This window comes from Gobio gobio, assembly GCF_949357685.1.
Source record: "Gobio gobio genome assembly, chromosome: 18".
In the NCBI taxonomy this organism is placed as follows: Eukaryota; Metazoa; Chordata; class Actinopteri; order Cypriniformes; family Gobionidae; genus Gobio; species Gobio gobio.
Window position 1 is genome coordinate 17463520 of NC_137111.1, and position 25568 is coordinate 17489087.

Consider the following 25568-nt stretch of genomic DNA (forward strand, 5'->3'; position numbering starts at 1 on the left):
GAACGAAGGTCTTACAGGTTTGGAACGACATGAGGGTGAGTAATTAATGACATCATTTTCATGTTTGGGTGAACTAACCCTTTAATGGGACTGAATGTGAGATTTTTGGCTCTGAGGAATAGTTTTTTCAGGACGAAAGGTCAAATTTCGTTTGACTACAAATTGTTTTTATAAACCAATAAAAATTGCAATATAATGGTCTTTTTGGTTGCAGTTTATTCTGTGATTTGAGAAGATAGTAGTACTGGGAAGTTTATGGAATATTTCTGATGTATTACAACGGTTTTTCTATGTCTTGTGATTCGAGAGTATGAAAACAGGTGTGTTTTTACATTTAAAGTGCATTTACATTGATGTTTTAATGTTGTGTAAAGGCATTACAAGGTTAAAGGATAATGCAACATTTTATTTTCAAATATCTTTTTCGCCCATCAAATGTAATGCCAAATTAGTTTTACAAAAGAAATCAGTTTAGTATTTGTATGCTGAACAGATTATATGCTTTGAAAGACTAGTTTGACTTTCAAGATTTCTTTTTACCTTCTTTTTGCAAAGTTTTGTGGCTGCCAACTTAATAGGCAAGTCCCCTTCAAAATCTTAGGGCGTTTTCTGAAATTCTGAAATAGGGACTTAATTTGTTACAATGTTGCATTTTCTTCTTGGTTATGGTTTGCTTTCACAAGGCAACCTTTCAAAGCGTACCAAAATGTGTAACATGTGAGTACAACTATCCTCTTATTGCTCAGAGTTTTCTCTGCGTCATCCAGCAAGATGATTGACAAGTTTGCTTCATGAGCTTATTGCGGCTTTATTTGTAACACTTTTATTTGTAACATAAGATGCATACAAACACTATACGAATGTGCTAATGCAGCTAGAGCAGGAATCAAGGCTTCATCGGGACAACATTTTAATATGAAGAGGTGCTCTTTTGGTTTTCAACTGTGATAACTAATGTGCTCACTAACATAATTAGACATGACTGCTATTTATATAGCACATTTCCTGTTATGAATTATAATACCAGTTGGTCCGTTGGGTCGAATTGCTTTCACTCCTCAAGCGAACCGTCCCTGAGTTTGTTTGCAATCGGCCCGAGACCACCTTGTTCAGGCGGCCTTGGAGCAATTGTTTTGGCACGACATATGCCTAAATGAACCGAACCAAGGGAGAAAACACACCAGGTTCCGAAAGCACCCTTAGATTAAGCTGGCTCTCAGGTAAATGTTATCTCAAATATTGGTTCTCAGATAATGTTATCCATTCCAGTGCAAATGCATATTTCAGGGGTATTCATTTAATTTACAAATATAGTTGTTATGATTGATTGTCCGGACCTTTGTTGGGAAGGAATAGCAGAGCCTGGACCTCTTGGAGCTTTAATTGAATAGCGCCGGTTAATGGTTTATGCTCTGTGAGGACTGATTATTTTGTGTTTTTTGCAGGGATTCAAAAGGAGTTTAAATAATTTGTAACACATTGAAGCATAAAATGAAGTGTAATTATCTTGGAGGAGAGGCGAAAACTCAGCCAACCATACATTAACACATGCTGAAATTATGACCTTCACATTCTTACATAATCAGCCTCTCATACACAGATATTTATGAGGTAAAATAGGACACTAATGAATCTTTACAGAATAAGGATTTACAACTTTTATATATTCATGAGGAAATCATTATTATTATTATTATTATTAGCATATTACTTGAGGAGGTCAATATCCCAATATACCTGGAAACCAAACCATTTCCTGCTAATCTCTTTCTGTCAGGTACCGTTTTAGTGGAAAACATGCAGATCAACGGCCGTGCTCAGGATCCAGATAGAACCATCTCCTTGACACTACTGGACAACTATGATTACTGGGTTATCCTTGACCCCACACTGCAGAGACTGTTTCTCAACAGCACCGGACGAGTGCTGGACCGAGACGTGAGTAAACAAACACGCACATTCTGTCAAGAATAACATATTGCTACTGTTGTACTTTGGCTGACACAAACACACACACATATATCAAATGAAAGTCTGCCTGAAGCATCTAAGACAAACGAGCGCTACAATAAATTCTGTCCTGATTTGCAGCACACCAACACGTCACGGTAATAAGATCATGACAGCCACACAGCACTGCAACATTTTCTTACTCTGTATTTTAGTCTTTCTAGTAAAAATTTGAACATCCTTAAATTAAGATAAATTTACTTATACAAAATAGCATGATATATTAAGAATTTTCAGAGATTATATCCTAAATATAGATAATTAGTAGTAGTAGTATTTGGCAGTGCTGTGACTCCGTGGATCAGTTGCAAGCACTGTCACCAAACAGCAGGTTTCCTTTTGTGTGGAGTTTGCATGTTCTCCTTGTGTCTGCGTGGATTTCCTTCGGGTGCTCCGGTGCACAGACGCTATATTGTCTGTAGGTGTGAATGTGTGTGTGTGTGAGTTCCAAGCCATGTAATGGGGAGGATTGGGAAAAGACCTTGAAACCTACCCCGAAAGAAAAAAAGAAAAAGCATTGCAAAGAAAATTAATTGACCATCTCTCCTGTATGGCAAGAGATGGCTGAAACTGAAATTGTAATAGATTGATAGTATTGTTATTTTTTTTTTTTTGTTTATTATAAATATAACAACATTTTGTGAGGCTTTTGCTTTAAAAAAAAAACAACAAAAAAAAACATTCCCGCTCTCCATACGCACAGATTCTGCACTGTGAAACCGCCGTTACAGCGCACGCCGGAAACAAAAAGCTCAGCGATTGTACACACTGTAAAGAGTGTAACAATGCCGTTGATTTTTGCCGAGCGCAAGTCTGGTGATAAAACATTGGAAGAACTAGTTATTCAACCCGAACCTCCATCGCAAGGACGTCTTGAGCAGGATGTTTCTCAGTGATACGCTACTCAGTTTGAGGTACATTATGAGATGTTTCAACTGTAATTCCTCACCATCAGCATTAACAAGTGTATGTACATCAACAAACCGATGTGTATATTTCTAATTTATTGAGGTTCACATGTGGGAACTGTATCAATAACAGTGCATATGATAGCCCAGCACTAACGTGAATGGCTGATGTAACATTAAAGTTTGCAAAACAAATCTTGCTTCATCCTTTATCTTTACTCAAAGTGGTAAGAACGACATACAATCTGCATTAATAGACACCGTTTTAGGCAATAGTGGGCGAGCTGCTTAGCAGAAGTATTTCAGTAAGACAGTACACCTGGTAGAAAATATATACATCAATAATTATTAATTATTACAGGTTGTGATACTGAGGAGCAAGCTGGTCCAAATAAACAGGGTACTGACCCATCTTTAAAGAGCAAGCGTTTTGCGAATGCTGCGTTGAACACTGAGATTTGAGAAGCAGTCGTCAGTTTGAGGGCTGGTTAAGTTGTTCGCGGGCAGACACTGTACAACATAGGCAGGCATTAGAACTGTAGAACGAATTACAAACAACTCGTTAAGACGGTTCAGAGTCGATTCTTTACTTTGGGAGACAATAACTTTATTTATCATGCACTTTCAACTTTACAACCTTGCAGAACCTTTACATTCACAAACAGCTACATTACACACTGCATGAAAGGGAATATTCGAAAAACGATAGTATGTATCTTTTAGATTAGATTATTATTATTATTATTTTCTTTTCAAGTATAAGTATAACAACATTTTGTGAGGTTTATGCTTAAAAATAATTTACCATAGTAAGAATAATGTATCATTATTTACCAAAATCTTTTGCAAGTGTGCTTCTAAAGTAAAGTTAAAAAAATATATATATATATTTTAGTTATTAAATATCTTTTGGATGATGATGATGGTGATTATTTAGGTTATTGTTATATAAAGATTTTGCAGATTCATAGAACTTCAGTAAATAGGACTATATGTGGCTTTATCTTTATTAAGATATAACTTTACATTTGTATTCATTTTTTATTTTTTTTTGCTTTATTCGACTGGGCTCTCAGAGTATAATGTACTGTTCTAGAGTACAAGAACAGCCAAGGCTTCCATCAAAAAGCTGAAAAAGGCAGAATATTTTCCTCCTCCAGCCACCATATGATCATTGCACTTTCTCCCATTCCTTTTTCTACAAGTGCTTCATCTCCTCCCTCTTATACTGTTTTCTCTTATACATCACAACAATCTTCTGTAAAGCACCACATATGTGTCTGTGTGCTTGTCTGAAAAGCATTGTGGTAGTGACAGGCCTCTAATGCCTCTATTGGAGGATGATTACAGGACATTGCCTCCTCTTCCGCCTCCATGTCCTCTTCAGGAGGCTTTGTGGGATTCAGCCACTTCACTCAACAGCTCCGCTGTTTGTTTTATTCTGAGTACTTGCAGCCAAAACACCTTATTTATCCAAAAGAGAATGAGAAGACTTGACATTAATCCTGTTTGCATTGTTGCATTCAGTTATGTAATCTTGTGAATTTACACATACCGGCATCTTATTGCTGGGGATTGCTGATTGGCTGTATTGTTAAGGTTCTTTACTAATGCCAGGTACCCTAATGTTATTGATGACTGGCTTTTGAAAATATCACAATTGGGCAGTGTTACCATTTATTACCATATGTGTATGTATGTTTTCAGCTCTCAAATCTAAGGGGGGCCTTGTTTCATGGTTTGCTAATGCATCCAATTACAATAGTTGTCTATAAACCCCATTTATGTTCTTTCTTCCAGCCGCCCAGTTACATCACCACCATCGTGGTTCAGATTCAGTGCACCAACGAGCTGGTGGGAACGGTTATTCTGCATGAAGTACGGATAGTGGTGAGGGACAGAAATGACAACACGCCTCATTTCCAGCAGCCACGTTACTATGTATCAGTTAATGAGGTGAGGACTGATAACTTGTGCACTGCCTCATTCCCTCTCTGTCTCTGTGTCAATTCAGTTTCTATTTAGTGTGCAAAGTATGCAAATGATCTATATTCATGTGATACCTGGACAACATGCCTCATTTGACAAAATGTGCAGTATACAACAGAGCATTATTATGGTGGGTACTGTATATATGACAATGCCATGTGATAAATGAACCAGAAATGCAGCTGGGAATTTATGTCCTATCATTCAAAAGTTTGGGGTCAGTAAGATTTAGTTTTCTTTTGAAAAAATCTTTACTTTTATTCAGCAAGGATGCATTAACTCAATCAAATGTGTATATAGGTGTCAAAATCTGCTAATGGGGTAATGATTGAACAACAGTTCTAAAAAGGGATTTTCCACTATTATCTACAGCAGAATCTGCATTTCCATGGGTTTAAATAAAAGATTTCTATCATAAGAGAACAAATCCATTCCCTGGTAAAAAAAATAAACTTGATTTTCAAAAGTCAACGAATTTGTGACAGCTGAATGTAACATTTTTGACAAGCCAAACATTTGAGTAACATGATTTAATGTGATAATAAATAAAGCAAAAAGCATTTGGAATGTCTCCAGCACGTTTTATAATTACCCAAAAATCAAACATAGTTCACCCCGTATGCACGTTATCACGTCCGTCAAAAACTTCGGACATACACACCATCAATCACTTCACTGAATACATAAACTGAATACTACTATTAACTTATGATCCATCTGTTTTTAAATCCTTATCATTTGAAAATCACAACATCGATGTCTGTGGAAAAAAATAACGTGCACAATACACAAAGCAGAGGTCCAGAGAGTAAACACATTTTCTGGAAAACCTACACTAGTGGATGTTTTGAATGCGTCATCGCTTTCAGAGAAGAGGGAGAAAATGTCGGCCTGAGCGGTCTGTCAGAGACGATAATGTGCATAATACATAATGTAGAGTATAAATTTGTTCTCCACTCGCTGAAATTGAATCGGAATGGTTAAGGAACTAAGTGAAATACTTCGAACTACATGCTACAGAAAATGTGTTACATTTAATTACCACTTTGCAGATTCTGACACACACAGACATACAGTCAAACCAAAATGTATTCAGACACCTTCAACATTTTCTCATATTATCACAGTTTATTCGCTATAGTTTCAAAAATGGTAATAAAATATGACAAGAACTCAAACTGTGTCAGAACAAATTCATCTTGATAATGTCAGATAACGTTGATAGAAAGGTATGTAATTGATAACAATCAACCAATCAGCTGTCAGCTGTTAAATTTAAGAAAACAATTAGATAATACCAATTTAGGTCAACCAAGCAATGCTTAATTTTGTTCAGTTTGTGGTGTAAAAGGTCGCATTAGCAATTAAAGAAAAAACACTTAAGGAAAATATGGTCAGGTCAAAGGGTCCCAAATTTTTATCAATTTTACTGGTATCCCACTGTATGAAGAATTTTTGTCACAGTTTACTTTATTTAGCTATCCTCACTTACATACATGAACCATAGTGTCCTGCACCCACTAGTAAAATATATGTATCTGGTGTCTGAATAATTTTTGGTTTGACTGTATGTGTATATATATATATATATAGATATTTTCTCACCAAAGCTGCATTTATTTCATAAAACATATAGCACCAAGAAATATATAAAGTCAGGCAAGAAAACTGCACTGATGAATGAATAGAGAGTCAAGTTGACACATATAAAGATATAAAGTCATTGTGTAGTCTGTTGGCATACTCCATCAGTTATTCAGATCTAAAACCATCCCCTTTTGGCATTGGCTCAAAATTAAACTTAAAATTATGCGCGTGCACACACACGCTTGACCCTCCTCTCTACAAGTACAGATATGAGGACTATTTTTAAATGTAATGCCTTTCATTTATTTGGAATACGTTTGAATAACTTCCATGAGCGTGTACGTGTTGGGAGTGTGTAAAAGCTTGGCTTCTTTATGCTTGTCAATCTTTCTCCTCTCCTTGAAGTCAAATATGCTGTCATTCTTTTCTTTCTGCCTCCCTCCCACATGCAAAAATGGAAGAAAAAAAAAACGAGGGAAGATAAATACAGTGAAGTGATGAAGTCAGGGGGGTGCGGGGTGGGAAGGGGAAAGTATCAGATAGTGTCTGCATTTGGGTGCAGATGTCATCATGTGAGTTGCTTTTGATCCACAAGAGCCGTGACTTGGTTCATGGGTTTCCTGGGTGATTTGGTGCCCCAGAGGCAGTGTACTGTAGACTGATACTGTATGTGTGGGAGGGGAGGTTCCACGTGTGAATTTCAGATGCTGACATCCACCTCTGAATTCCAAGTAAAATGAGATTAGCTCCAGATCGTCAGGTTGTTTTCCAAAAATTGGTTTGGCTTCATTCCTTCCATCTCTTCAATTATTCAATGTAACATGCAATTAGTTCGGGCTGGTGTGTTTATGGGGTTCTCTAGCACATGACACATTACAAGGGACATTGCACATTGTGGTCACAGCAGAAAAGACATTCAAATGGCTGAATACGGTTTTATAATACGATATCTTATTATTTTTTGTTATAATTTTAAAAGTCTCTAGGAGCCAATAAAAGCTGTTATGTCATTTTCATCTATTTGTTTGGCAGAAATTCTTATCCAAAGCAAATTGCAAATAGGAATAATACAAACATAAGTGATTAATCTAGCATTTTTTTATCCAAAAATAGAGCAGTAAAAGGTTTTAGAAATGATTTGAAAACATCATAAGTGATATGAATTTTAATGCTACCATTTTTCTCTCTGTAATATCTTCCACCATATTGACAATCAATTTGTTTATCAATTTACTGTCACTGCTGTTATTTGTTCTTATTTCTTTAAATTATGTTTAATACCACTGACAGATGAGCGTGCCACCCATGGGTAAATCATGAATATATTTTATAAAATCTACAATACCCTCTATGAAATAAGAAAGAAGGGAAATTATTTAATATAGCACAGTAGGTTTAATGTATCATTGATGAGTTAACTCAGGAAAAATGCCAGATGGAAATGCTACCGCAGTTGTAGAATGACCCTAACCTGTTATTTTAACATCAGTAGTGTGTGTATTTGTGTGCAGGCATATGTGCAGGTTGTGCTCTCTCTCTTTCCGTTTTGACTTTCGCTTTCTGTTGTTTTCTCCTTGTTTTTTTTCTTCTTCTCAGTGTCTTTTTCTTTGTATTTTTTTTGTTCTTCCTCTTCTGTCCCCCGTCTAGTCTGTCTTCTAAGGGGATCCAAAAGGAACACACCCACTCACATACACACACTCACTATCTGGGTCACATGGGTCACATCTGAGGCCTGTCAGAGTTGCTGTGTTGTTACACAAGCATATAGCCAGTGTCTGATGTTTGTTTTATGTGTTTTATTTAATGATATCTCTCCAGCTCACTCCTATCGGTACCACCATCTTCACCGGCTTCTCAGGAAACAATGGAGCCACGGATATCGATGACGGACCAAACGGACAGATTGAATACGCCATTCAGTACAACCCAAATGACCCGGTACTTCATCAGATCAAACAGACCTTCTGCAGTTAAACTCAAGTTCTTCATTGTAATTAATGATTAATTTAAAGCAGTGACTTTATGCATGGATATTTAACTTTCAAACTGTAATGTTTTATTTAAAATACTGCAATCTCTCTTTTTCTTTCTCCATTTCAGATGTCAAACAGGACCGTGCGGGTTGCTGGGACTCTGTCTGGTAGCATTGTTTTGGCAGAGCGGCTGAACTATGAGGAGAGAACTCGCTATCTAATTATAGTCCAGGCCAATGTAAGTTTATTAACACATAAAATATCCTTCACTGTCACACAGTGTTTTACAGTGTTCGTGTACTCTTTATGCATTTAAGAGGATTGTAAATCAGGGTAAATACAACTTAAGTTATTGTAAACACAATTTTAAAAGTTATTATCTCTGGTAATGTCAATACATTACCAGAGATAATAACTTTTAAAATTGTGTTTACAATAACGCACTTACAAAAGACAATTAAAGGCTTTAAAACAAAGCTTAAAACATTTGACATGTTATCATGAGACTAGTGAGCTAAAATCCCTTGATAACTGTATATGTAGCAACTGGTCTGTGTTGGATGGAAACCTCATTTCTCCAAAAATGCTACTTTTCAGGAAATTGATTTTTTTTTTTTTCAAAAAATTAAACATTGCGTTGTCAAAGTTAATACTGTGATTTTATATATGGTCAGACAATCATACTTGTCATTATATTATTAACATTTGATCAAAATTAAGCTCAATGGAGTTTGACCAGAGAATTTCCGACATAGGTGTTTTGTTCTTCATTAGAACAGTCGCATCTAAGACAGTAAGAGCATGACATTACATTTTCATCAACTTACAAGTTACACATTTTACTGTAGCTATGTTGGCGCTTCGTTTTTTTTTCTTCTGTAATTTGACTGAAATCTCATGTTATTAAAGACTAAATGCCCATTGACACCAAGAACGTTTAATATATTAGTGTCCACATCAGTGGGCTACATCGTTCTGTTTATTCTAAGCGTGTGCTTGTCTGCCGCTTTAAATGCCTGAGCTTGTTATAGCAGGATGGATTCTGATTGGCTGTTTTTAGCTGCATAAAATCGCTCTGAAAGTGAGTCCAGTGATATCGTTTCTGTGCCGTTATCAGTATAATGTGGTGGCCAACATTATTAGAACACCTGACAGATCTGAAAAAATTGACCTTTTTTTTTGCCTCCAAAACATGATTTCATTTCATAATGTTCATGAAACATGTAGATGGTTGCTCTCACCATCAAATATCAGATGAAGTGAGTACTGTTTTTATCCACTTTTAACCTTGTCCACCTTTTGCAGCAATTACAGCAGCACATCTCTCTGACATAGTGTCAATGTATTTTCTCTGAGAACATCAACAATCATGTTATCCTATGCCTTCTGCAACTGAAGCCAAAGGCTTTCCTTTGAATGTACAACAGATCTATCCAGTTTATTTTCCAACTCGCCCCAAATGTGCTTGATGGAGTTAAGGTCTGGACTTTGAGGGGGCCAGTCCATCATTTTCAATGTTCCAGCAGATTCCTTCCATTGCAGGTAGTTACAGCAATAGTTAGAAGAATGTTTCGGGTCATTGTCCTCTTGGAAAATAAATACAGGCCCAATAAGACGACTCCCAGATGCCAAATGTTCTAATCATTTTGGCCACCACTATAGCTGTGGTGTGAACTTTGCTATTCTTTAACATTGAGAATGATTTTTAGAATTACATCCTTAGGTGCTATGCACAGGCTATTTAAGACAGTATTGGCTTATTATATATATATATATATATATATATATATATATATATATATATATATATATATATATATATATATATATATATATATATATATATATAGCGTTTCTTAAATAAAAAAAAATGCTGCACTTATTCAAACACTTCATTCATAATAGAGTAGGGGTGGAGTTATGATGTTTTACTGACAGTTTGAGGAGCCAATGGAGTTACGAGGTTTAGTCACATGCTCTTTTTAATACTTTTCATTGTTTAAACATTTACAAAACCCACAGACATACGTAAAGAGAGACCAATAGTAATGATTTATAGTGGGAAAAAAAGAAAAGAAAAGATTTCCACCCGACAGTGACAATATGTAAATGTTACTTAAGGTCTACTGGTGAAAGCTGTTAGAAAAATCTGCATGAATATATATATATATATATATATATATATATATATATATATATATATATATATATATATATATATATATATATATATATATATATATATATATATATATATATATATATATATATATATATATATATATATATATATATATATATATATATATATATATATATATATACTTTTTTATTTATTTAATTATTTATTGCTTACTTTAGTTTTAGAGTAGTTGTTTGAGTTTGTGTTTAAGAACACTGGTGACTTGTGTGTAGTTATATTGCATTTGTGAGTGTGCTTTTGCGTTTGAGAGTGTTTGAGCTTGCATTTGAGAGTTTTTACGTTTGTGTTGGTGAGGTTATACTTTTGAATTTGTACTTGTAAGTTTACATTTGAGTTTGCCTTTGTGAGTTTGAATTTGTACTTTCAAGTTTATGTTTGAGAGTTGAGAGTAAATTGCCCTTTCTAGTTGTTGCGTTTATGAGTTTGCATTTGAACGTTTTTGAGTTTGAATTTGAGGGTTTATGAGTTTGAATTTGTGTTTGTGAGTATTGTGCAAAGGCATACGTTCACCTGCCTAGAACTACACCTAGAATCACTGTTAAAAGTACAACTTAAAGCTCAATAACACACATTTCCCCACTTATATTTCAAGTAATATATAAGTGCTTTAATAAAAATACGAGTTTAACATTTCAGCTTTTAACCAATACCTTGACCAATAGACTTCCACTGTGTTACTATAAACACGGTTTTTAATGTTGTTCACATGTTCATATAGCTCAATTTGTTGTAACTCACAATATTGCTTGAAAATTTTACCAACCCTAAAAATGGTCATGAACAAATGCTAGTAATCGAAAGGTTACTGATTCGATTCCAATAAGGAGTGAGCCAAGAGCTGTAAGTCACTTTGGTTAAAGATTTCTGCTAAATGAGTTCTTACTCTGTAATCTTTCCTGTAGATAAAAAAATAACCTTGACTTTTTGGTCAAGCGGTGTTGGGCCTGTTAGGTTGCCAGTTTGCACAATGCACTTTTTAAAATTCCAGGCACCTCCTATATCTGTCACTGAATAACCGACATCCTGATTCACTTCCAAATGCATCCCTTCACCGTCACATGAGCTGCATACACAACTAGCTCCAAACCCGTCTAGAACAGCATCCCTGTGAGGTGTCCAGACCCCAGAGGCCGTGAGCATGTTTTCATATTGAGCCAAATGGCTCAAATAAATGCCTTACATCAGGGCCGCAACGGCTCTCCTTGAAGAAAATGGAATCATTTCAGGATGTGGAAAATGAGGGGAGGAGTTTGTTACCAAGTTATTTCTCTCTTTCTCTCTCTCTCTCTCTCTCTCTCTCTGAAATATTATTGGAAGAAAGATACAGAACAACAGAATTCAAAATAATTTTTATTTACACCATAATTATTGTAATTCAGTCAATAGGTGCAGCTTGGTGAATTACATTTATTACATTTATGTTTTGGATTCCTTTACCTGTTTGTCTGGATTCAGTGCTTTTACTGTGAGGGAAAAAGAAAAAAAAAAGTTTATAAAAGGCTGGACGTTCAAAGTACAAACAAACAAACAAAAAATAACACCTTTTGCTTTGTTAGGAATATTTATTTGAAAAAAAATATTGTTCTTTCACCTCATTCTTATGTTCTCAATATCCTTGTTGCTATCTCTCTGTATGCAAATTTGTGAAAGTTGTATCTGAAGGTCTGTATCTATGTAACATGCCAGCTTTTTTCTTTCTAGGACCGAGCTCCGTTTCCAGGAAGTCGTCGCACAGCAACCACTACTCTAACTCTGGATGTTTCGGATGGAGATGATCTAGGTCCCGTGTTCCTCCCGTGTATTCTGGTCAACAACACACAGAACTGTAACCCTATCACATACCGTGTGGCTATTTCTGAGCTCACTGACCCGGTAAGAACTTGCATAAAACTTCAGAGGTCTTCAAATGTTGAATATTCCCTCCATCCCCCATCCCCTTATGGGAAAAAAAAAACAGGTCTGAGATGATCTGCCAGACCTTACCAAGATGGTCTATAGGTTGATCTAGTCTGATTGAGTCTGAGATGATCTACCGGACCTTACAAACTTGACCAAGATGGTCTACTTGATCTAGGCCATCCTGTGCCATCTAATGACCATGGTTTCTAACTGGTCCCAGTTGGTTATTTTAGAAGCAATGTAAAATAAGCTACCAATTTAAGATTTAAGGATTTTCCAGCAAGGATGTTGTCATATCCTGCTTTCAGTCACGGGCTACTACTATGATGCTGTATGCAACAACTGGCATTACTAGATAGGAAGATGTCTTAACTTGACTGAAGCACTTCATCTTTGACCCATTGAGCAGGACAGGGTGACCTGAGGCTATATTTTGGGCAGCCCTGGATTGATTCTATGCTCTCTTCGATCACTCACTGTCTGGTATACACCACCATTCAAAAGTTAGGAGTCAGTACGATTTTTTAAAATGTTTTTGAAAGATTTCTCTTATAAACATTTAAATTACAACTTAAAGGGTGTTTAACTAAAAACGGGGAAAACAAGTATGTGTCTTGGCCGTTCATTTACACAACAACAGTGTTTTGGGGGCCTAAAAGCGCAAAGTTTGAAAACAGGTTTCAAAGTGCAAGTTTTTGAAAACGCTACTTTTATCATCATGCACATGTGTATTACATGTTCAGCCTTTAGCCGCGTTGTGTATCTTTACAAAGTGATATCGCCAACTACTGGCCTGGCAGTATAATACTGCATTTTAATTGTTTTTGCAGATCAGTGTGAACGGGGATCGTTTTAAAGAAGTTGTCATCTATAGGTGAAAAAAGCAAAGGAAACAAATTCCATTTTTAGTACATCATTGAATTACTGACAGTCTTCAGTGTCACATGATATTATATCTAATATGTTTGTGGAAACCTTGATACATTTTTTACTTGAATAAAAAGAAAGTTCAAAAGAACAGCTTTAATTTGAAATAGACATCTTTTGTAATATTATTAATGTCACTTTAAATGTGTTAAAGGTGCACTGTGTAAATTTTAGTGGCATCTAGTGGTGAGGTTGTGATTTGCAACCGCCCACAGCTCACCCCTCCCTTTCGAAGCATGTGGAGAAGCTACGGTGGCCGACACATGTTGACGTCTGAGACAGCAAGGAGTAGCTAGCGCTCTTTAGAGCAGTTTGTCCATTTAGAGCTACTGCACTACCCTACAAAGGCAAAAGACCTTAACTCGCTAGAGTGTGGAATTGAGAAAAATGACTTTAAAGGGTTTTAGTTTTCCAGCCAAATTAATTATAGGTAGAACACAAGTTGACTTTTGACCCCTATTTTGAAGTGACTGTACTCTGCCTTTGTATTGTCTGCAAAAAGTGAGAAGTCACACCAAGGCAGAAATGTACACATTTTCAAATTTGGTTGCTGATCACCATTTACAAAATCATTATAGTAACACCTGTATAAAATCTAGTGATCATGTCTTGGATGATTTACAGTTGCCTTGATGTCTGCGTTTCAAAGCCATCTCAACCATCCTTAAACACTATTAGTAAAAACAACCACTCAACTATTTGTTTTACCTACACTTTAATTCAGGTATTGTCATTGTGTGTGTCAGAAGTGCTTCCGTGACAGATATATGACACAGGCTGCACTGTAATTTAAACGCAGCAAACTTAATGGACAGTAAAACAAAGGCAGAATACAGTAACTTCTAAAAGACAGCTAAACAATAGCAGAGTATCCTAACTCAATTTGAGCGTTCTTAAACAAAGGCAAAGAACAGTAACTGGTGTTACGGTGTTCTGCCTTGGTTTCTCCTGGGCTTTTGAAAGTTACTGTTAAGACAACCCATTATTTTCTCGATAAAACAACGGAATTGACTCCAGATACTTATCCACATGATAAATGAGGTCTTGAATGTCCCAAAAATATCAATAACTCATTTTCGACCAAAAATGAAGTTACTGCCTTTTGCCTTTGTAGGGCAGTGTAGAAAATTGGCAGTGCAAAATGGGGATTTCACTGTAAAGGAACCTGTGGAGTATGTAGATAGAAATGGCTCATTCTAAGGCAATAAAAACATAACATTCATTATGTAAGGTCTTGTATTTTGAGGAATCATGAACATCTATCTTCTTATAATAATCACGTCTTGTTCATGGACACTTGCAGGACATTTTGATGTCTTCACTGGACATTGTATGGACCTGCTCAGTATTTGTGTCATAGTGTTGTTGGTGTTTTCTTGACCCTTTGCCAGTTAAATGTCAGTCCTTTCATATTTCCCATCACATACGTTGCTCTACTGACCTGTGCTTGGCTAAAGATGAGACTCATACAGCAGGGACAGGGAAGGTGAGAAACGAGGGATTTAGATGAGATAAGAGGTGGATGATGAAAGTTAGCTGGTACAGATTGAATGAGATCAGGGACAGGGAGTAGAGACAAAGCAGGATGAGACCCTCAGTAAAACCACAGGGTTCATCACCCATCAAAGCCAAGATGTGGAGGTTTGATGAAATCAGAGCTGAGTTGAGGTGAGATGGGGTGGGGTGGGCAGACCTCTGAGGAGATGGGTTGTTCTGGAACCAAACCACATGGAGAAGAAAAGAGAGTCCAGCACATACAGCCACAGCTGATCTTTGCTAAGGGGGGACTTTCGTAATTTATGCTAAAAATGTTTTCCACTGCAGAAGCTGCATTCCCAACGGCTGACAATTTCTGCACTGAATAAATGTGCTGCAGATTTGCTTCATTTCGGGCAGTTTAACTTTCTCTTTTTGCATTTTGCGAACTGCAGTACTTGCATTTTTACAGAGACAATCTCTTTTGTTCTTCGCTCTTCCTGCTGTTCCCTGATTATCTCAGACATTATGAAGGATTAGTGTGTGAGGGAATCCATTTCAGAAAATTTGTTTAGACAATTTTTTTGTTGGATTTTAATACATCCCCCATTCATTTTGTTGGTCTGCCGTTACTGTGTGTTTGGAATAGCATTTCTGCAGTATACCGAATATGCACATTTTCTGAAATAAGTCTTTATTTAATCTGTCAAAAGTTAAGTGAATGTAAATTAAGTTAAATCACAATTTAAAATGCAAACTACTGTTTAAAAGTTTGGGGTCAGCAAGAATTGCATTCATTTGATAAAACTATACAGTAAAAACATTATTATTAAATATTATTACGGTTTAAAATAACTGTTTTCTATTTGAATATATTTTAAAATGTAATGTTATTCCTGTGAATTTTCAGCATCATTACTCCAGTCTTCAGTGTCACATGATCCTTCAGAAATCATTCTATTTATTTGTATTGGCGATGTTGAAAACAGTTCTGCAGCTTAATTTTTTTCAAGAGTTTTTGATGAATAGAATTTCAAAAGAACAGCATTTATTTGAAATGGAAATACTGTGCATAATTATAAATGTTACAAAATTACTTTTGATAAATTTAAGGTATTTTTGCTGAATAAAAAAAGAAATGACTGTTTTGCATTGTGCAATGATTTTAAAGTTATATGCTACATTTTAGTCACATAAGCTGGCTTCCAATTATGTTCTCATACATACTGAAAATGAACATGCTACACACAGTATACTTTATACTGCAGGAATTGTAAGAGTACTATTTTAATAAGTTAAAGGGATAGTTTACCCAAAAATGACAATTCTGGTTGTTCCAAACCTGTAGGAGTTTCTTTGTTCTGCTAAACACAAAAGAAGATATTTTGAAGAATGTTTGTAACCAAGCAGATAGAGTAACCATTGACTACCATAGTAGGGAAAAAAATACTATGGTAGTCAATGGTTGCTCTCTCTGCTTGGTTACAAACATTTTTCTAAATATCTTCTTTTGTGTTCAGCAGAACAAAGAAACTCATACAGGGTTGGAACAACTTGAGGGTGAGTAAATTGTGACAGAATTGTCATTTTTGGGTGAACTATCCCTTTAATGCGAACATATTCTGTATTAATGCAGAATGCGTTCTGTTTCAGATGCTATTTTTAAATCATTCCTGGGCAGTAGTCAGTGTATACTGTGTAGTATGCAGTGAGCATTATCCTAGTGTTCCATTCCGAACATAGTTTCCTTCTCATTTCCTTTGGCAGGAATAGTGGTAATTAATGAGGTCACATATTTCACAATTAGAGCTGGGATATGGTTCGAAAGTCTTTTTCCTGTCTCCAGGCACAGATTAATCGGCCTAATGCCTGCTGGAGGGGGGATTATGGGTAGTTTTGAATGTCTCAGGTGGGCAAGAATTCTGATTTACCGCGGTCACATATTTAACACTGAGTGCCTGTATTTACACTGCCATGTTAATGAAGCACCCGTCCCAAAGGAGATGCTTCTTATTATCATATCTTTTAGAGGCCGTATGTGTCTGCATGAAATGCACACTCATAGATTAATAGTCAATTGTCCCAAGAGTTTTGCTTTTAGCCCAGAGGATTTTTTTTCCTCACTGGATGCTCTTTGATAACTTGAGACTTAATGGAGATCTCCAAATGTTTTATTCATCAGCTTTGTTTCAGATGTTCCTACTACAATTTTTGGAGAAATAAAAATATAAAAATTAGATAATTTGTTGACACACAAAAAGTATAGAGATGTACTGTGAAGTAACACTTTACATTAAGGTTACATTTATTAACATTAGTTAACTACAATAGTTAATATAGAACTATATTTAAAGTAACACTTTAGTTTAGGATCCAATTTTCTCTATTAAGTAGTTGCTTAGCATGCATGTCACTATGATATTGACTGTTTATTAGTACTTATAAAGCACATATTAATGCCTTATTTTTCATGACCATATTCTACATCCCTTAATCCTACACAATACATTATCATATCAACTACCATACTATTAATAAGCAGTAATAAGTAATTTATTGAGGCAGAAGTCATAGTTACTAGTCAGTTAATAGTGAGAATTGGACCCTGATCTAAAGTGTGACTGAATGTATTAATTTTAGTTAATTTCAATCACAATTTCAAAATGTACTAATACATTATTAAATTGACAATGAACAGTTGTATTTATAACTAATGTTAACAAAAAGTGATAAATACTGTAACAAATGTATTCTCATTGTTATTTAATGTTAAATCATGCATTAACAAATGGGACCTTATTGTAAACTGTTACCGGGATATAAAAGTAATATGGGATATAAAAGTAATTACATTATATTTTGATCTCATTTAGCCAACTTTGATTTCTAAGTCAACTATTCCTCTCTTCTTATTTTCTAGAGCAAACTGAACCCTCTGAATGTGACTCCTCCCATTCGAGCCATAGACCAGGACAGAAACATCCAGCCGCCCTCAGACAGACCTGGAATCCTGTACTTCATATTGGTTGGTAGGTACTTCAATGCAGATATTTTTCAATTGTTGAAAAATAGACATATGGGTCTAATTTAGGGTACATTTCATGACCATTGATGATAATTATTAGCCTAGAAATCTAGACACACCCTAGCGGCAGAAAATTTATTTGTAGTCTAGCAACTCTCGGTAGACCTGAGAGCTGGAATAACCAAACTCTGGTCAAGTCAAGTCAAGTCAACTTTATTTATATAGCGCTTTTAACAATACAGATTTTTTCAAAGCAGCTTTACAGTGTTAAACAGGAAAATAATGCAGCATAATTTTATTCAGCCGTCTAGCCATTCTGGAGAAAAAATGTCATCAGTTCATTTCAATTATCATACAGTGACAGTGTGGGCTTTAGATCAGTAATTAGAGCAGTAATTTAGTTTATATGGTTAATTTAGTTTAATAATTAGATTTATTTCGATATTTGGTTGAAAAATGTTGAAAAATGTAGTGTCCCCAACTGAGCACGCCAAGCCAGAGGCAAAAGTGGCAAGGAAACCAAAACCCCATCAGGTGACCTAATGGAGAAAAATAAACCTTGGGAGAAACCAGGCTCAGTCGGGGTGCCAGTTCTCCTCTGGCCAATTAACAAACAGCGTATGATTATTATTCTGGAAACTTTACAGGTCAGAGGTCATAATAGATCGGAATATTCGAAGGATCGGAGGCAACACGCCGGAGACGGGTTTATTGAGGAAGACATATCGATTTAAGTATTATTAAATTGTAATATTCGAACAATCGGAGTCATCACGCCGGAGACGGGTTTATTGAGGATGCCGTTTCGACGATGCAATTTCAGGGGAGTCTAATTGACACGGTCTCTGCAGACACTTCAGGGTCCTGAGTTGGTCATGTCTGGGCGCAGGTCCACCATCTGATCTGGATACGGCCTGGATCCGGCTGACTGCAGTAAACCTCGGGATAAAACAGAGAGACTATCATTAGCGTAGATGCCATTCTTCCGATGATGTAACGAGTACATCAGGTGTTATGGGAAGTGTTCCCGGTTCCGGCAGACCTAGTTAATGCAGCCTAACAATCATCACAGTGATTGGTCAGGCCAATCACAGCGTGTGTAGAGTCGGTGGGCGGGCTTAACATAATGACGGCACGTCATGGCAGAGTTGCGGAGGTTCTGCGTGCTACTTGTAAACTAAGAAGCTGACGAACAGCGGCCTTTCGAAACGGCTTTGGCCGCGGCTCTGGAAGACTTGGAGTTAAGCTTTTCTTTGAGAAAATGAAAAAGAACGGCACTGAAGTCATTCTTTAGAAAAGAAGATAAGTTTGAAGTTTTGCCGACCGGATACAGCGAAAGTCTATCAACTAACGTTAGCTCGGCTTCACCTTCTTCTTTGCTCTGGTTGGTTGTGGCGCTCATGGCCCTATCCAATTGCGTGCAGAGGGAATTTGAAAGACAACCGTTTATCCCACCCCTCGGATTGAGCCCTGTCAATGGTGAGTTTCCAGACCCAACATCTTGATGTGGGTCTGGCTTGTTAGGCTAGATAATTAAATTTTTTTCTAACAATTTTTCTTCAGAAACATAATATTTTTTCCATTAGGATAATGGATACTATAATCTCACACAAATATTTTGTGAACCATGTATTTCAGTATCAATTAGAAATTATATCATTTTACTGTCCGCAAAAACACTGTCAACTATTTTACTAATCAAACACCCCTACATATTTTTTGTTGTATATTTATTTTATTTTTATTTATCAAAATGGTGTTTAATGATTAAGCTTGGCAACTATAGGAGATAAAATATATAAACTGAAAGCATTTTTATTGAGAAAGCATATTGTTTTAACACTTTTTTTTTCTGATGTGAAATGTACCCTTAAGTATAGAATGGCTCGCATATATACACAACTGCACTCTATAATGTTTCCATACATTTGGAATAGAAACTCAGTCCTAAAATAAATGTCAGAATTAAACATCTGCTGTTGTTGCTGTGTCTATAAAGACTCCAGACTAAAGAAATTGAGACGGGACATATAAAATTCCCTTTTTTATGTCTCCAATAGCTTAGTAGTAGGTAAAAAAAATAAAAAATAAAACAGATTGATCCCATGAATCAGATAATAGCACAGGTTTTGTGTCTCTCTGTACTGCGTTTTAGGTCAACCTGCTGCGTACCCAGAATTCTTCTCACTCAACAGGAGCACAGCTGAGCTACGCCTGCTGAAGCCTGTGAACAGAGAGCTTTACCAGCGCTTCACTCTCGTCATTAAGGTCATTAAATCATCATCAGGTTATCTAACTGTGAAGATAAGAGGGGTTCATCGAACGCCCTACTCACTGTTTCCAGAGGCTCTTATATTTGAGTGTCATCATTTTTACAATATTATTGGCTGAATGTTTTACAACCACAATAACACCAGGTATTAACGGCAGTATATTTCTGGAAATCGTCTCTTCTCTTCATATTACAACAATATCATCAATTGAACACACTATATGTACATACTTTCACTATTGTTCTCTTCAAAAACCTACAATACATAGGAAGCATTTAAAGGGTACATAACACACACAGTTTCTGCCATGTTAATCTTGAGTACTTATAGAGTAGTATTGCATCCTTCATATCTCCTAGGAGTCTTTAGTTTTATCATATTTGTAAAAGACAGATACACTTTACCGATTCTTTCCAAAAACAGCCAAACTTGTGGAGGTGTGCAGTGGGTGGAGCTAAAGAGTCACAAGCAAACACACACACACACAGAATACACCATTGATACACAACTGCATCCACTGTTTCTTTAACACTGGGTTATTTGGGAAGCTGTACAATATTATCTTTCCCTCACAACCAGAAACACACTTCTTTAGTGACATTGTTGATTTTGTGGTCTAAAAACAAAATGACAGCGCTGCAGAAGGCACCCGAATAAAGCTTGTTGATGGCCGTGCTCTTGCTCTCGCTCTGGTTGATGTGCGCACGTGCTCATCTGGGAGAAGTGCCCATACAAGGAATTCCACACTTTATGACGTCATACAGGGCCATACTCTAAAAAAAACTTTCAGAAACTTGTTAGAATCCTGAAGGAGTGTATTTGCCTCAGAAATACTCCATCATATTTCAAACTCGTTTTTTGACATTTTGGCCATGTTTAGCATGAGAATACAACTCTTTAACAGTGTTGCTGAAACTGCATCAAATGTCTGTGTTTTGTTGGCAATCACAGTGCATATAATGTAAACGACATAAACGTATAGTGAAGTGTATTAACAGAATGCATGAAATAGCATTAGACCCCCCCCCCCCCCCCCCCTTTAAAGCGTCATAGTCACTTTCATAATGCAAAGGCATAATTGTTGTAAGATTATCACCAGATAAAGAAGGATCGCATATATACTTTTGTGAAGAATGCAGTTGAGTCCCACAAGGTACTGTGACACCTCACAAAGAAAGGGAAATACTCATTATCATTATCAAAATTATCATTATACTTTGTTCAATACCAATAAATATATACATATATAAGATACACTACCATTCAAAAGTTTTTTTTTTTGTTCAACAAGGATGCATTAAATTGATCAAAAGTGACAGTTAAAGACGTTTATAATGTTACAAAGGATTTATATTTCAAACTTATGCTGTTCTTTATGTTAAATTTTAATTAATCAAAGGATGAAAAAAATGTATAAAAAATATTAAACGGCACGACTGTTTACAACATTGATGATAAGCAAGGGATAATGCATGTCCAGCCGGTTGTTATCGCAGTCTTTCATCACCCTGAAGGGGTTTATTCTGTGATAACAACTGGGTAGATATATTCTCCCGCTTATTACACGGCTACTTGCCACATCAGTAAATAGGCATGAAATATTGATCTGAGTCGAAATAGTTTATTAGCTCTTTAAATGCAAAGCTTCTGTAGAGAAAGCAGTTCCTAGCAAGCAGCAATTTCAAACTAGTCATACCACTTATTACACGGTATTTCACCAAATAAATAATTATGGGGAGATAGAGATAAGAGATATTGATTTGAGATTAACCTGTTTTAACTCTTTCCCCGCCAGTGTTTTTTAAAAAAAAAAGTTGCCAGCCATCACCAGCGTTTTTAATCATTTTCACAAAAATGTCATGGCCCCCAGAATATTTTGTTGTTTTAATATCTGAACATGCTATATATATATCAAGAACAGACCCTCTGCTTTTAAACACACAAAAAAACTTATTCTATCTTCATACTTTCTTTTTTTATCAACACTTGAATGTGTGCAAGTTTCATATAAAAAAAATGTGCAACATGAGAAAATCAAGTTTTTGTCAAAAACTACACCCAGATTGGAACGATAATCAAAACGTAGATGTATAGATCGTATAGATCAAGTCCATTCCAAAGATTCACAATCCTATAGCTCATCCTGGGTCGACATTTCATTCAGTAACATTAGGCAGTTTAGATTTATATGCTGTTTAATGTTGATGATCGTGTTATTTTACATATTCATATCGTGTTATTTTACATATTCATATGATTACATATGAGATTGCTTGTTTCTGCTCCTTCTTCACATGTGTTTTGATCAGGAGATTCAGTACTCTTTCAGAAGATATAATAGCGTCCCTTACCGTATAACAGAGAAAACACATGGAAAGCCGGAAAATTGCGTCAATGGTGGGGGAAGAGTTAAAATTGTACCTGTTTGTTATATTATAATCCATTACAGTGTACAAAACAATCATTGCAAAATGGCAGCAGCTGCATTTGTATGAAATAAGAGATTGAGGCCGGATGATTGATTAAATAATTAATAACTGTATACAAAATATTTATTTGAGTTTTAATGTTTTATTAGTTCACCAAACGGAAAAACTTCCATGAGGAAAAAATTCATTTAAATGCATGACATGGAGGCCAACAACCACCCGATGTGGCATGCATTCAAAACATTTAATGCACAGCTAGCCATGGATTATCCCGCTTATACCATGGTCATTTGACAGCTTTGACAAGTTAAAGCTGTTATTAATGTTTGCATAATGTTTGCAAATATTGCGTCATCGGAGGATTTTTGGCCAGAGCCTAGAGACTACTTGAGCTAGTTCCGCATGTTTTCAACACGCCCACAGGGGAGGGATCTCACTCACAGAATGTAAATGAGCACGGCGGCTGCCGCTCGGCTCGGGCATTCATAATGGAGTGGTACGGAGCAAAGTGAGTGTTTCAATTTTTCAATTAATTCCTATGAAAGTTTAGCTTCCACATGCGATCTGATAACACCGCGATCTGATGACACGCGCCGAGAATGACAGCCGCACTTACCCCAGCTCTGCTCAGCTCTTCTCGTGATGAATTAAATCTGACTCCTGCTGCGTCTGTGACGTGACTTTCGTTCGGCTCACTCACACTTTATTGAAAAGACACGTTCAGTTTTTAATTGTAGTGTCTATTCTCTAACTGAACGAAATTATTTTATTACTATGAATATCAAAACGACGTTGGGGGCAGTGCCGTGGTGGGCAAGTGTTAACCAATAGCCGTGGCTTTGGGAGTGACCTCGTAGGGCAGCGAAGCAAGTGCATTCTGGGAGTTGTTGTCTTTCATCCACATGAGACAAAAAAACATTTTCTGTCTTTTCTCAGTCTTGAAGGCACCAAATAAAAAAATTATTTCACATTTCTACTACATAAATGACACAGTTTAAATACACATTCATCTTCCCAGCGCTGAAGTGCCCCTTTAATCATAGCATTCATTTTCAATCTCTAATATTTGTGTGTGTGTGTGTGTGTGCGCGCTTCAATTAAATATTAAATGATTAAACTGACTGGAACTACCTGTGCATTAAACGGTTTTATAACATGGTCTGTCTGAATACTCAATTTTGATTGGCTGGAAGGTGTGCAATAAAACCATTTAATGCACAGTTCCACATCAGTTTAATCACCGTTCTGTATTAATGCACTGTTTTCAGTGAAGCACAGACACGTACGTCACTCGCACACAGAAATGTAGCAACGCTCCGTGACTTTTAGTCATAAAATAGCTTTGTCACTGAAATGCTAAATTATATTTCTCAGTAACAAGGGGGTTACATCGCTATTTTAAAGTAATTAAACTCACTGTTCCATTGTTAATAGAGAGAGAGACGCTGAACAGACATAGTTAAGGTACGAATCTCTCTCTCTCTATAATCGAATTGCTATAATTCATTAAAATAAATTAAATATTACGCACAACTCTTTCTCTGTGTCTGATTCAAAGCGGGCAGAAAAAATACTAGATCTAACAAGCCATAACTGACAAAAATTTTACCCTTCCAGTCAAATAAAGGTGGGGTAAGTGGTATTTCAACTGCTTTAAAAAAGTGTCTCGGGCAGAGTACCAGAGTGCCAATCAGCAGTAAAGGGCGTGTCTACTAATGACGGTGAGAAGATAGGGCATTATTCAAAAGACATGACACACAGGACGGACATTAGCCGAGCGATAATACCACGGCTGAGGTGAGACTTCGGGTTCGAGTCTCACGTCCGGCAGGAATTGTCGGTGGGGGGAGTGGATAACCAGCGCTCTCCTCCACTCTCAATACCACGACTGAGGTGAGACTTCGGGTTCGAGTCTCACGTTCGGCAGTAATTGTAGGTGGGGGGAGTGGATAACCAGCGCTCTCCTCCACCCTCAATACCACGACTGAGGTGAGACTTGAGCAAGGCACCGAACCCCCATCTCCGGGCGCCGCAGCAATAAGGCTGCCCACTGCTCCGGGTGTGTGTTCACGGTGTGTGTGTGTTCACTACTTTGTGGGTGCACTTGGATGGGTTAAATGCAGAGCACAAATTCCAAGTATGGGTCAGCATACTTGGCCACATTTCACTTTCACTTCACTTCACTTACGATCAGGCAAGAAGTATCAGCTTTCCAGCGCTGGAGAGAACTCAAGGAGCGAAGGCCGAGGTTGCTTCATTTCTTCTTAATAGGCGAGTAACATTGGTTTTGTTTTGTTTTACAGAACTAATATATGCTGGCTTTTGCTTGAATATGCTCATGTGTCATGTTTGCTTGCTTGTCCATTTGCAATTCGTATTGTCGTTCACTTCAGCTATGATAATTACCCATTCATTACCACACCGTATAAGCCTGGAGCGTCTGAACCAGGGGTTTTCAAACTGGGGTCCGGGGACCTGGGGTCCTCCAGAAAGTTCTAAGGGGTCCTCAGAGAATTTCAGAGAGTAAAAAGACAAAGCAAAAATGGATAAAGTCTACTGAATATTCATTCTGTTTCATTTCTAAATGTTTCTCTCCTTTCTTGCCGTATACATTCCAGAATTGTATATGTTTGCTTTGTATCTTTAGTGAGTATTTCTCACTATAGTCCCCTTTATCTTGCTCACTGGGGTTGTAAGGCAGTTTTCTTAACGCAGTATGTAAGCTGCTTACATACATTCCAATCCAAATTAACATCCAGTTTAAGTTGGGAAACAATATTGTATTTATGATGCCACGCTTACTTTTTATCTAACAGTTTAAATGTTTTTTCGTACATAAAAATAGAAGGATTTTAGGAAGGGGGTCCCT

The 25568-nt window shown here is 36.6% G+C and overlaps 1 protein-coding gene across 1 annotated transcript in view; it reads left to right on the forward strand.

Moving 5' to 3' along the window:
• The window catches only part of pcdh15a (protocadherin-related 15a), a gene marked incomplete at both ends in the record, with an annotated part of 306543 nt that overhangs the window by 104616 nt on the left and 176359 nt on the right, over positions 1-25568 (forward strand). The window contains 7 exons of the mRNA XM_079842239.1: positions 1778-1938; positions 4719-4874; positions 8313-8432; positions 8595-8705; positions 12372-12542; positions 17893-18001; positions 20153-20265. Of these exons, the coding sequence (XP_079698365.1) occupies positions 1778-1938; positions 4719-4874; positions 8313-8432; positions 8595-8705; positions 12372-12542; positions 17893-18001; positions 20153-20265 (941 nt within the window). The remainder of the gene's footprint in view (positions 1-1777; positions 1939-4718; positions 4875-8312; positions 8433-8594; positions 8706-12371; positions 12543-17892; positions 18002-20152; positions 20266-25568) is intronic.